The 12,606-nt window shown below is 36.8% G+C and overlaps 2 protein-coding genes across 2 annotated transcripts in view; one reads left to right on the forward strand and one right to left on the reverse strand.

The window, feature by feature from the left end:
• The window catches only part of LOC134841803 (uncharacterized), a 302,592-nt gene extending 292,097 nt beyond the window's left edge, over positions 1-10,495 (forward strand). Inside the window, exons 4-6 of the mRNA XM_063857843.1 lie at positions 8,836-9,021; positions 9,442-9,573; positions 9,913-10,495. Of these exons, the coding sequence (XP_063713913.1) occupies positions 8,836-9,021; positions 9,442-9,573; positions 9,913-10,174 (580 nt within the window). The 3' untranslated portion in view covers positions 10,175-10,495. The remainder of the gene's footprint in view (positions 1-8,835; positions 9,022-9,441; positions 9,574-9,912) is intronic.
• LOC134841757 (uncharacterized) overlaps positions 1-12,606 on the reverse strand; it is a 555,870-nt gene that overhangs the window by 265,956 nt on the left and 277,308 nt on the right. The gene's annotated exons all lie outside the window — the stretch shown is intronic.

The following is a 12,606-nucleotide window of genomic DNA, read 5'->3' on the forward strand; positions in this document are numbered from 1 at the left end:
CTGAATAGGAGAGCGCTAGGACCACTGAAATTGTTCAGACCATTTATCAACAAAAACAAAATAACTACACGGCAAAAACGTAACGAAAAAGAACACTACGCACATCCAACCGAAAACAAAACTACAAGGGAAAATGAGCCCCAAAAAGAAATCCAAGGTTGACCTAGCGCAAGTTCAATTCGAGTGTGACACCTCAATTTCGCTCTCATCGGATACAGATCTCGACCACAGAACGCCATCACCGGAAAAACCCGCCGCTAAAAGAATCGATATTAAGGCCACTCCAGAACAAAAATCGCCAGAAATCCGACGCTCTACTAGAGTTTGGACAGGAACGCTAACTGCTAAATTCGGAAACGCGATTCCAATTGGGCAAATCTCGGATAACACTGACCCACCACTAATGGTAGCAGCTGTTCAAAGGGCTGACACAACCGGAAACATAGAGTTAATCGAGGCAAACAACAACAACAACAAACATCCAATTGCTAAACCGACCAATGCGGTCAAAGACACCCCTGTACATACATCCCCATCACCAGTGGCAACATCAGAGGAAATCATGTGCACTGAAGTCCACATGGATACTACAACTACCGAAAATGCACGGGAAACCACCACTCGCAACGTTTCGCCGTCAAGAACCACGAGCTCTCGCTACATCCTCGACAAACCGAGAACCACTGAGGAGTCATTTAGCAAAGACTTCACAGATGCTATGAATTTTCTACAATCAATCTCCCCAAAAAGAATCAATTCTATGACATTTCATAGAGAAAAAGAACAATTCGATTAACATAAGAGCGACAGACAACCACAGGCCACAAAATTCATAAGCATCCAGCGACAAGAACAAAAAGAAAAGAACGAGAACACCAACAAACAGGACGCGGAGGAAAACAATGTTCTTAAATAAAAAGAGGGAAATTACAACAAGAACAAGTAAAAATTGATAGACTCAATTCATCAAAAAGAGGGAAATGTTATCCGTACGGCTATTATAGTAAAACATCCTTTCATGATTGAGTTAGCTTAGGCGCTAGAACTACCAGTTAGTAACATGAACATGTTATAGACTTAGATAAAATTGATTAAACATATAGAAGTCTGATGATTGAATACGTACCTATTTATACGTAATGACATATGTACTAGTTCGTGTGAGGCACTGTCTCTCAAATGATTCGAGGTCAGTGTCAGCCAGACTTAAACGTAGAGAGTTGAATTTAAGTTGTTTTCTTTCTCGTCTTATTCTCAAATAGCGCATAAGCTTCACTAGACATAGATTATTCCTCACCTAACGGATGAGGGTATAACACTGGGGTTGATAGTTAATTCAAATGAATATGGTGCTTAGTTTTTCCCTACGTAATCTGTTTCATCCTATTTGTTAACAAAGAAAACTGGTATGGACTTCGGAAAACTGCATTTGTTTAAAATGATTACCGGTTTTCTTCACAACCATCGAAAACTACTATTCTCAAAAACTACTAGCTAAATCTGATATGTAGGCTTCAATCGAAAAAACAAAACATGTTATGGCAATTTTTCCTGCCTAAGAGGGAGTGCCCATGCTTTGCCGCTTTTTCAGTAAATTTCATGGGTTTCAGAATCTGATATAAAGAATTTAACCTAGCCGAATCTGATATAATGATTTAATTGGAAAAGCGAGTATAGCTATCTCCTATAAATTAGTATCCCCAAATTAGTAAATGATTTAATGTTCGAGGCGCCTATAGAAAAATTTAGGGTCGTTCAGCCAAATATATATGTTCTAAAATAGAACCGAAAATCGAAGAATTTGTCCCCACTTTATTCGCTACTGGTTTCATTCGTCTTAAGGGTTTTACAGTGAAGTTGTTGGCACTTTTTCTTTCTTTTTTTTTCTACTGCCAGTTTTAAAACTAGCGAGCTAAATCCGCTGCTGGTTTCAATTGTCGTAAGGTTTTCTCGTGAAGTTTAACGCGTTATTTCTTTTTTTTCACAATCGTATTTACACATGCGAGCTAGCGAGCGTAGTGTATTATTATGACTCCAACCTAACTCGCAAACACAGTTGCTCCTTTAGTGGCATTTTTTCTATAATCACGGTCTGTAGCAGTGGAAATTTCCTTGCATCTGTTCTCTTCGTTTTTGTGGCTAGTGTTTGCCGATCGTTAAGCGTCCGTGGCTCAGCTGACAGATGGAAGGTAGCGAGACTTAAAATACTGGTCGGAGAGTCAACATCGCACTTAGCACTAGTTAATTTGGTGACATTTTTGCTGCATGGTATTGGCAATTTGTTAGCATCTATAGCTGTATCATTGGTGGCTAGTGTTAGCAATTTTTCAAGTACCCGTGGCGCAGATGCCTGACCGTGAGAGTACAAATCTCAAGGTCGCGCTGGTTTGAATCCGACACTTTGTTAAAATTTTAATGATTCCATCTTTCTTATTTCACATTCTAGAGATTCTTGTCGTTTTCTTGCTATTGTTTGCGAAGCGCAGCTTCGCTTCTGTGTTGATTAAGTTCATTTTAATTTCTTTTTTTTATTAACAGCCGATAATTTACTTCGAATCTTTAAATCTCGGCTTAGTTGAAAATTTCTGTGCAGTTTTTCTTTCTTTTTGTCTGACTGTTATACTTTAGAAATTGATTTCATGTAATGTGACATCTGCTTCAAATGTTAACTGATTTCAATTTTATCTGCATTGTGATTTTGCAAAATTTGAAAAATTTTCCGTTTCATTTTAAAATACTTATTTCATAATGAATTCCGAAATTAATTGAGCATGTTTGCATTTCAAACACCCGTTCTATTCAACATTTGTTTTATTTTACCAACTGCGGTTTGGTATTATTTCGTTTTTTCTTCGATTTTTTTGCTGACTCGGCTCAAAAGTTTTTCCGTTGATACTTTATCGGATTAAAGGCATCGTTTCTTGAGCCCAACTTTTTTGTTAACTCAAGAGGTGTCCAATTAAAAATTGTTTGCTTTAATACCGTTTTGTTTCTATGCAAATGTAACTTTGAATTTTCTCATTTGTCATGTTTTTTGCAGCTTTATGAAATTTATTCAACACAAAGAAATTAAAGTTTTGATAGATCTAGCTTTTCTCGACAATTTCAGAACTTTTTTCGACTTCCGTCTCAATTTCTGTCTGCTTTGAATTTGTCATGCTATATTTGTGCTGTACCGCAAGCGGTGCGAATTTCTGCTTTGCCTCTGTGCTATAGCCTTTTTGTTTTGTGCCAAATGAATCACTTGTCATGCGAAGCTCAGCGTTCCGTCTGTTTTTAAGCTTATTTTAAGTTCATTTGCTAAATCGAAGGCAGCTTACGCTTTTTAGTAAGAAAAGGAAAGTGACGCGAAAAATTTTGCATGGCGCGAAAAGTTTCGAAGTAGAATCATTTCAGATTTCCTACTGATCCAAGCTTCTCAACTTGTTGCTTCTATCAAAAAAGCACCAATCATAAAGACTCGAAAATGAATAAGCTTCACAGTGATATATAATTTTTCTAAAACTCGAAATAGTTTCTTTTGGCTCACTTGAGTTGATTAAAACTTTCCTTATTGCCTGTTGGCTATGGCGATGTTTTTCAAATTTTGCTCTGGCCTATGATCAGGCCTCAGTGTAGTACGCACTCGCCAGAATACTTTTTCGACTTAATGTTTGGCGGTCTAACTATTTTCGGCTTTTTATCCTCTGATAAATTTGAATCAGCGAAAAGCGCTGATTTTCGTTTACTGCTAAATTTTGTTCTTCATAAAATTCTACAGTTTTCCCCGGTTTCTTTGTGATTCGATTTCTTTTAATTTAAATTGCAATTCTTTGAAAGACCCGAACTTGACGGCAGATTTTTCTTAGTTTTATTGAACAAATTGATTTGTCGCTTGTGTACGTCGCGTGGCTTTTGTTTCTTAGGTTTTTCATGTATTGATTTTTGTTTTTGCGATAGTTTCAATTGAAATTCATTTCTAAAAGGAAGAAAAAAGCACAAAGACCTAGTTTCGAGAGTTGATATGAATTTTTAGATTTTTGAGCGACATGAAAAATTACCTGTTGATCCAATTTTTTCTAAGTGGGCTAGTTGTATGAAAAACTTGTCAATCATAACCGATTCTTGGAATTCAAAGAGTTAACGAGCCTAAATATTCCTTTCACCGAAATGTGGTTTTTTTTCTCGTATTCCTCAAGTTCACTGACACTTTTTCAGCTCTCCGTTGACGATGCTCTGATTTTATTTTTAATTTGCTGTAGTAGTGTCTAAAATTGAAGGTAATCAGTGTTCTGTCCAGTAAAGAAAGTTTTTGAAACAGTTTTTTCGCGATTTTTTTTTGCTTGCTAATGTTTAATTTTTTGTGTTAGGTTTTGATTTAATTTAGGCATATAAGCTATTGCTTATTTTCAATAGATGCTGAGAAAGTTTTACGCTCTAATAAATTTCAGGGGTTATGCCATCTGAAAGATATTGATGCCTTGAGCTCAAAAATGTCACATGTGATCTTTTTTGCCCCAAAAAACTATGGGGCCTCGGACGTTGCCAATTAACCAATTCTGGCATACTTTCCGCGAACTTTAACATTTTGTTATATACGCCTAGCACAGGTGGCGAGTCAATCCGAGTGAGAATTTCTTAAAAATTGAATCGAAGATATTTGGTTACGCTTGCGATTGGCAAGCGTTATCAAATCGGAATGTAGACTTTTTTTCGGGTTAACTACAAAATCAGATGAATCACTTGCTGATATCAATGCTGACTTGCTCAATTTCTTGAAAATTCAAATTAAATTACTAGATGGGTACTAGTTACTACAGGGTAGTTTCAGGGGGACTTTAAATTTACAAGTTTTTTTTACAAAAAGATTTTTTTTTACGGATCAATTGGTGTCTGCTCAAAGATTGTCGGCCTTGTTTCCGCTTCGTTAAATTTGTTTGGCATGTTTGCTTGGCATGTTCTTGCTGAGCATGTTTGCCTAGAATTTCTGTTTGAAAAAAAAGACGAGTTATAAAAAATTGGTATCCATAGAAAGACCACCTAAACCCATGTGTGCCTGCATACTCCCTTGTTCTGTTTTTTGCTTTACCATTTTGTCTACAGCCTTCGAAAGAGTCTGTAGGGGAAACATTTGACCAATCTTTTTGATTTATGATCAAAACTAACCTGCGAAATCTGAGATTTTTGTTTGAGCTCCCCCCCCCCCCCCCCCATAAACGGCTGCGCCCAAATTTTTCTACACATAAAATTATGGCCCTCGGAATAGTGAAATTTTTAATTTTTTCATTGTTTTTAATATATTTATTTTTCTCAAATTAACCTCCCAAACCTGAGGTTGTGGGTTCAATGGAGACAACGGGTTGTGAGAAGCTTGCCCGTATTAGCAGCTACTCGCAAAATTTTTATTCTTTATCAAAAAACTACCCTCCGATATCTAAGATTTTAGATTCAATGCAAAGAACTGTTTATGGGAAGCTCTTTTGCGTACGCGACTACACGCAAAAAAATATGGCCGTCAGAAAAGTCTAAATTTTTTGAAAGTTTTTGATTTTGTGAGAGAACTACCCTGTCAAACTAAACTTGGTTTTGAGTTCAATCGAAATTACAGGTTGGGTGAATCTCTTTGCATAAGCGGCTACGTGCAAATTGTTTTAAACATAAAGCTATGCTTCTGGGAAATATCAATTATCTGATTTGTTGAGCGATCGAATAAGTTGTTGGAAGCTTACCTTTGTAATTTGCTTGTTTGTTTTTAAAACAGTTATGGATTTCAAACAAGTGAAAGTTTTGAAACTTTGGCCGTTTTTTGGACGTTTTGCGACTTTACTCGACCACTACCGTGCCAATTCTTAGGTTACGTGTTCAATCGAGAAACTGTTTTTTTTGTGTTTTTTCTTTACTTTACCAGCCACCACCGGCTTTTTGCAGAAAAAAGTTACAGATTTCAGAGAGTTTTTTCACTTTGACTATTTTTAGAAGCTTTTTGAATTTTTTTTAAGAAGTACTCCATCAAATGTGAAATGAAATGATCATTCGAAACAAGCGGTTGCGCGAATTTATCCTGCTGAAGCGGCTACGTTATGTTTTTTTTTGTAAGAGAAATTTTACGTCTTCGTGAACATTTCAAAATCTCAAATCTTTTCTCTCTTCTCACAAATTCTAGTAGAGAAACAACTAACTAAACTCTTGGGCAAAGTCCAATTTTTGTAATAACGCATTTCATAAGCGTCTACGTGCAAATTGTTTTAAACACAAACCTATGCTTCTCGGAAATATCAACTATCTGATTTGTTAACCGATCGAATAAGTTGTTGGAAGCTTTCCTTTATAATTTGCTTGTTTGTTTTTAAAAAAAGTTCTGGATTTGAAACAAGTGAAAGTTTTGAAAGTTTGGCCGTTTTTTTGGATGTTTTATGACTTTACTCGACCATTATCGTGCCAATTGTTAGGTTAGGTGTTCAATCGAGAAACTTTATTTTGTGATTTTTCTCTAATTTACCGACCACCACCTGCTTTTTGCAGAAAAAGTACGGATTTTAGAAAGTTTTTTCACTTTGACTATTTTTAGAAGCTTTTCGAATTTTTTTTAAAAAAATACCCTATCAAATCTGAAATGAAATGTTCATTCGAAATAAGCGGTTGCGCGAATTTTTCCTGCAGAAGCGGCTACGTTATATTTTTTTGTGAGAGAAATTTTACGTCTTTGTGAACATTCCAAAATCTCAAATCTTTTCTCTCTTTTCACAAATTTTAGTAGAGAAACAACTAACCAAACTCTTGGGCAAAGTCCAATTTTTGAAATAACGCATTTCATAAGCATCTACGTGCAAATTGGTTTAAACATAAAGCTATGCTTCTCGGAAATATCAACTATCTGATTTTTTGACCGATCGAATAAGTTGTAGGAAGCTTACCTTTATAATTTGCTTGTTTGTTTTTAGAAAAGTTATGGATTTCAAACAAGTGACCGTTTTGAAACTTTGGCCGTTTTTTGGACGTTTTGCAACTTTACTCGACCACTAACGTGCCAATTCTTAGGTTACGTGTTCAATCGAGAAACTTTTCTTTTGTTTTTTTCTACTTTACAGGCCACCACCTGATTTTTGCAGAAAAAAGTTACGGATTTCAAAGAGTTTTTTCACTTTGACTATTTTTAGAAACTTTTTGAATTTTTTTAAAAAGTACTCTAACAAATATGAAATGAAATGATCATTCGAAATAAGCGGTTGCGCGAATTTTTCCTGCAGAAGCGGCAGCGTTATGTTTTTTTTTGTAAGAGAAGTTTTACGTCTTTGTGAACATTCCGAAATCTCAAATCTTTTCTCTCTTCTCACAAATTTTAGTAGAGAAACAACTAACTAAACTCTTAGGCAAAGTCCAATTTTTAAAATAACGCATTTCATAAGCGTCTACGTGCAAATTGTTTTAAACATAAAGCTATGCTTCTCGGAAATAACAACTATCTGATTTGTTGACCGATCGAATAAGTTGTTGGAAGCTTACCTTTGTAATTTGCTTGTTTGTTTTTAATAAAGTTATGGATTTCAAACAAGTGAAAGTTTTGAAACTTTGGCCGTTTTTTGGACGTTTTGTGACTTTACTCGACCACTACCGTGCCAATTCTTAAGTTACGTGTTCAATCGAGAAACTTCTTTTTGTGTTTTTTCTCTACTTTACCGGCCACCACCTGCTTTTTGCAGAGAAAAGTTACGGATTTCAGAGAATTTTTTCACTTTGACTTTTTTAGAAGCTTTTTGAATTTTTTTAAAAAGTACTCTATCAAATGTGAAATGAAATGTTCATTCGAAGTAAGCGGTTGCGCGAATTTTTCCTGCAGAAGCGGCTACGTTATATTTTTTTGTAAGAGAAATGTTACGTCTTTGGGAACATTCCGAAATCTCAAATATGTTCACTCTTCTCACAAATTTTAGTAGAGAAACAACTAACTAAACTCTTAAGCAAAGTCCAATTTTTGAAATAACGCATTTCTTCTTTCTTTTTCAAATAATTGTGTTGTATCTGAAGTGGTGCGAAGCTCGCCTTCGCGTCTGTGTCTTATTAATGCGATGTTAGACATGGAACATATCGTCCCAATTTTTTCGTTAAACAGTTGAAGGTTCACTTTTTTTGCTTTCATTGTTGAAATCCAATTTTGGGTGTGTATTATTCACACAAGCGAGCTTGTGAGCATTATGACGAGTACACTGTTTTTCAATCCAACTTGCATTAAATAGTCCTCATTTTAGTGGCAGTTTTGCTGCATGAAGTTGGCAAATATATAGCCTGTGTTTATCCTAGTCAATAGTTGCTCGTGTCGATCAACTCAAGAGCACAATGAGCAGATGCGAGGACGTGTGAGGTTCTTTCTCTGTAGGTCAGGTGTTTGTTTCCGCCACCTTGTGAAATTTTTATTTTTCAAGATTTATTTTTTGCATTTTCTTCCTATATTTTACTTGGCTTAACGTCTCTTGGGTCTGTGCGAAGGGCAGATTGCCTCTTGTGTTTATTTGCCGGATAGGTGGGAATGCTGGAGATAAGTTTTCTTCGCCTTTCAAGTTTTCGTTGGTTTTTTTTCATTTATATCTTTTATCTTTTTAGTTGACGATCAATGAATTAAAAAGTTATTTTACTTTGTCTTCGTTCGGCTGCAAGTATTCGTCTATCAAAAAAATGCCAATTTTTGTCTCTTTCTTGAATGTTTGTTCATGTTTTTTTTTTATTTTCAGATATTTTCTGGACCCGTAAGTTGTTGAACATGTTTTGTTTACTGCATTTTTTTTGTTTTTGATGGTTTTTATTGAAATGTATACAAATTTGGGTTCGGCAAAGAATGTTTTTTTTTCTGATTTTTTTCAGACCCCCTAATCATTCACGAAAGCTATGGGTGGGCAAGCTAGAAGATGGAACGACTGAGGAAAACATCCGAGATGCATTTTCCGTGTATGGACCCCTGGAGGAGGTCATCTTCCGAGATGACTACGCCTTTGTCATATTCGAAGAAGAGGACCACGCCACGGCAGCCATGACTGCGCTCCACGAAAGGTAAGAGACAGAGATGTCTTGGAAAGCAAGCAGTTACTCAGTTTGAAGCCGTTCAAGTTTTATTAATCCGCCCAACATAAATGTCAAACATATCTGTTCACAGAGCTTAAGATGCTATTTATGTTCTAGCGTTATTTCAAACCTTTTACAAGCATAATGGAAAGCTATCATTTATAATATGAAGTCCTAGATGCATTTGGTATGACTGGCAAACCTCCTAGGTGTATTTGGTATAACTGAAGTCCTAGATATATTTGGTATGACTGAAGTCCTAGATGTATTTGGTATGACTGGCAAGCCAGTTGTTTGATCTTTGACCACTCAGGTATTTTCAATGCAACGATTTTATGAAGGAAAAAATTCATTCTTTTGAGCATTCAGAGTCACTTCAAAAATATTGCTTGTCGATTTTGTGTTAAGCAAGCTTGGGACTACTGAGTCGGTGAAGGTGGAGGCCCCTAGGGAGCGCAGGAGGAATAGAGGTGGCTACTACGGCGGCGGAGGGTTCCGAGACAACAGGGGGTTCGGAGGTTACGGCGGCGGATATGACAGGTATTGTATTCAAATGCTGAAAGGGCTCATTAAAAGTCCGTTGTAATTACTTTCTAATTGCTCAACATAAAAGCCGAAAAGATTTGATCGCTTAATTTTTGTTTGATACGCGTTATCGTGTTTAGCTCTCTCTATGTGATTATACTCGTTTTTTCTTTAAACCATGAGCATTTAAGCAGGGTTAGATTGAATTTTTGCACTTGTAGTAGGGGTTTTCATTTTAGACAGTTTCTTCTTTTTGTGCAGCAGATGGGTTCCGCTTTGGAGAGCACGTTTATCTTGGTGCTGACGAGAACTTTCGTAAAAGAAATTCAATGAATTAACTTCTAGATTTCTTAGGGGTGGCTTCCGTGGCGGCAGAGGAGGCTACGGAGACGGCGGCTATGGCGGAGGATACGGCGGTGGATATGGAGGTGGCTACGGTGGAGGTGGAGGCGGATTTCGAGGTCGAGGCGGCGGAGGTGGATTCCGAGGCAACCGCGACGGAGGCTACGGAGGTCGCGATGGAGGCTACGGAGGCCGAGACGGTGGATATGGCGGCCGCGATGGAGGATACGGGGGCGGAGGTCGCTATGGAGGAAACGGATTCCAGAGGTACTAGAACGGACCACTCAGTAGAACCGAAGACGTCGTCTAGTGTCCAATGCGTTGGAAGAGCAAGACAGCGATTATTGACTGTACAGCACATGATATTTAGCTTATGTTCCTCTTTCTTGTGTGATTGTTTTACTTGTGCTCTTCTAATTCGACGAAACCTAGTTTCTACAGTCAATTTAACGATGTTCCTATATTGGTCAGATATTTGTAACTGTTTGAATTGTTCTTGGAAACACATCTTTGGATCTACCGATTAAGTTCGTTTCATTTATAGCAAAAGATGATGCAGTGATGTTTGATTTCTGAATTTGAATGCTTACTTGAACTGCAACTTCTGAGTTTTTTCTCAGCAAAAATTGACATTGACTAAATAAGACGTAGAACTAACAAAAAGTTCCTGTAAAATGCGGCGTTTTTTTTTTGCTTTTACTGAGCCATTAATTATTGGGCCGCGGAAATTCATATTAAGTCATACCTCATAAAGCACGGACGGCTTCAGAGGATAAATATTTGAACCTATGATTAAAAATCAGTTTTGACATTCAAGTGACTAGAAAACTTTGATGCATATCATTTCAGTTCCCAATGTAGCACAAACATTGCTACTGATGTTCAAATATCCGCAATGTGCAGTGAACGAGAATGAAATTCCAATCTTCAGTGCAATAAAGCTACCTGCAACTGCGTTGGAAAATTTCGATAAGCGCATCGAAAAACAGTCAAGTCGTTCTAATATTAATTTGAAGTTTGAATGCGAACAAGGCATTTTGAATAACGCTGGTAAGAAAGTTCATTTTTGTGAAAACGTTCAGATCTTCAAAGTAAGTCCTTCGAAATCTAATAGCCCTAGTGAAAACAAACTAGAACCATACACTGAACCATTGCAAGATCCAGACAATGAAGATGACGATGAAGATCCTCCCAGTCCGGTTATTGGCTCAAAAAACTCGCCGAGTTTGACCCCTGTTGTGAAGTCAGGGGCCACTGAGATGGTTGACACGCCATTGGCCGGATCTTCGGATACTAAAGCATTTACGTGTCGGAGTGTTCTTTTTGGAGGTGATGATGATTCAATAGAAAATAGCGATCACGCTCTCGCTCCCGAAGCTGAAAAGTCAAATTTGAAAGAGCCGAGCAAACTTTTTGAGGTAACTTCAGAAGACGATTCTGGGTTTATCTCGTTCTCTCAAATGACCGACATGTTTAAAGAAAGTTTCAACTCTCAAACTGGAGAATCGTTGCCTCCAAATCGGCCTCAAAATGTTGAGCGATCGAATAAGTTGTTGGAAGCTTACCTTTGTAATTTGCTTGTTTGTTTTTAAAACAGTTATGGATTTCAAACAAGTGAAAGTTTTGAAACTTTGGCCGTTTTTTGGACGTTTTGCGACTTTACTCGACCACTACCGTGCCAATTCTTAGGTTACGTGTTCAATCGAGAAACTGTTTTTTTTGTGTTTTTTCTTTACTTTACCAGCCACCACCGGCTTTTTGCAGAAAAAAGTTACAGATTTCAGAGAGTTTTTTCACTTTGACTATTTTTAGAAGCTTTTTGAATTTTTTTTAAGAAGTACTCCATCAAATGTGAAATGAAATGATCATTCGAAACAAGCGGTTGCGCGAATTTATCCTGCTGAAGCGGCTACGTTATGTTTTTTTTTGTAAGAGAAATTTTACGTCTTCGTGAACATTTCAAAATCTCAAATCTTTTCTCTCTTCTCACAAATTCTAGTAGAGAAACAACTAACTAAACTCTTGGGCAAAGTCCAATTTTTGTAATAACGCATTTCATAAGCGTCTACGTGCAAATTGTTTTAAACACAAACCTATGCTTCTGGGAAATATCAATTATCTGATTTGTTGAGCGATCGAATAAGTTGTTGGAAGCTTACCTTTGTAATTTGCTTGTTTGTTTTTAAAACAGTTATGGATTTCAAACAAGTGAAAGTTTTGAAACTTTGGCCGTTTTTTGGACGTTTTGCGACTTTACTCGACCACTACCGTGCCAATTCTTAGGTTACGTGTTCAATCGAGAAACTGTTTTTTTTGTGTTTTTTCTTTACTTTACCAGCCACCACCGGCTTTTTGCAGAAAAAAGTTACAGATTTCAGAGAGTTTTTTCACTTTGACTATTTTTAGAAGCTTTTTGAATTTTTTTTAAGAAGTACTCCATCAAATGTGAAATGAAATGATCATTCGAAACAAGCGGTTGCGCGAATTTATCCTGCTGAAGCGGCTACGTTATGTTTTTTTTTGTAAGAGAAATTTTACGTCTTCGTGAACATTTCAAAATCTCAAATCTTTTCTCTCTTCTCACAAATTCTAGTAGAGAAACAACTAACTAAACTCTTGGGCAAAGTCCAATTTTTGTAATAACGCATTTCATAAGCGTCTACGTGCAAATTGTTTTAAACACAAACCTATGCTTCTGGGAAATAT

This window comes from Symsagittifera roscoffensis, chromosome 1, assembly GCF_963678635.1.
Source record: "Symsagittifera roscoffensis chromosome 1, txSymRosc1.1, whole genome shotgun sequence".
NCBI classification, from domain to species: Eukaryota; Metazoa; Xenacoelomorpha; order Acoela; family Convolutidae; genus Symsagittifera; species Symsagittifera roscoffensis.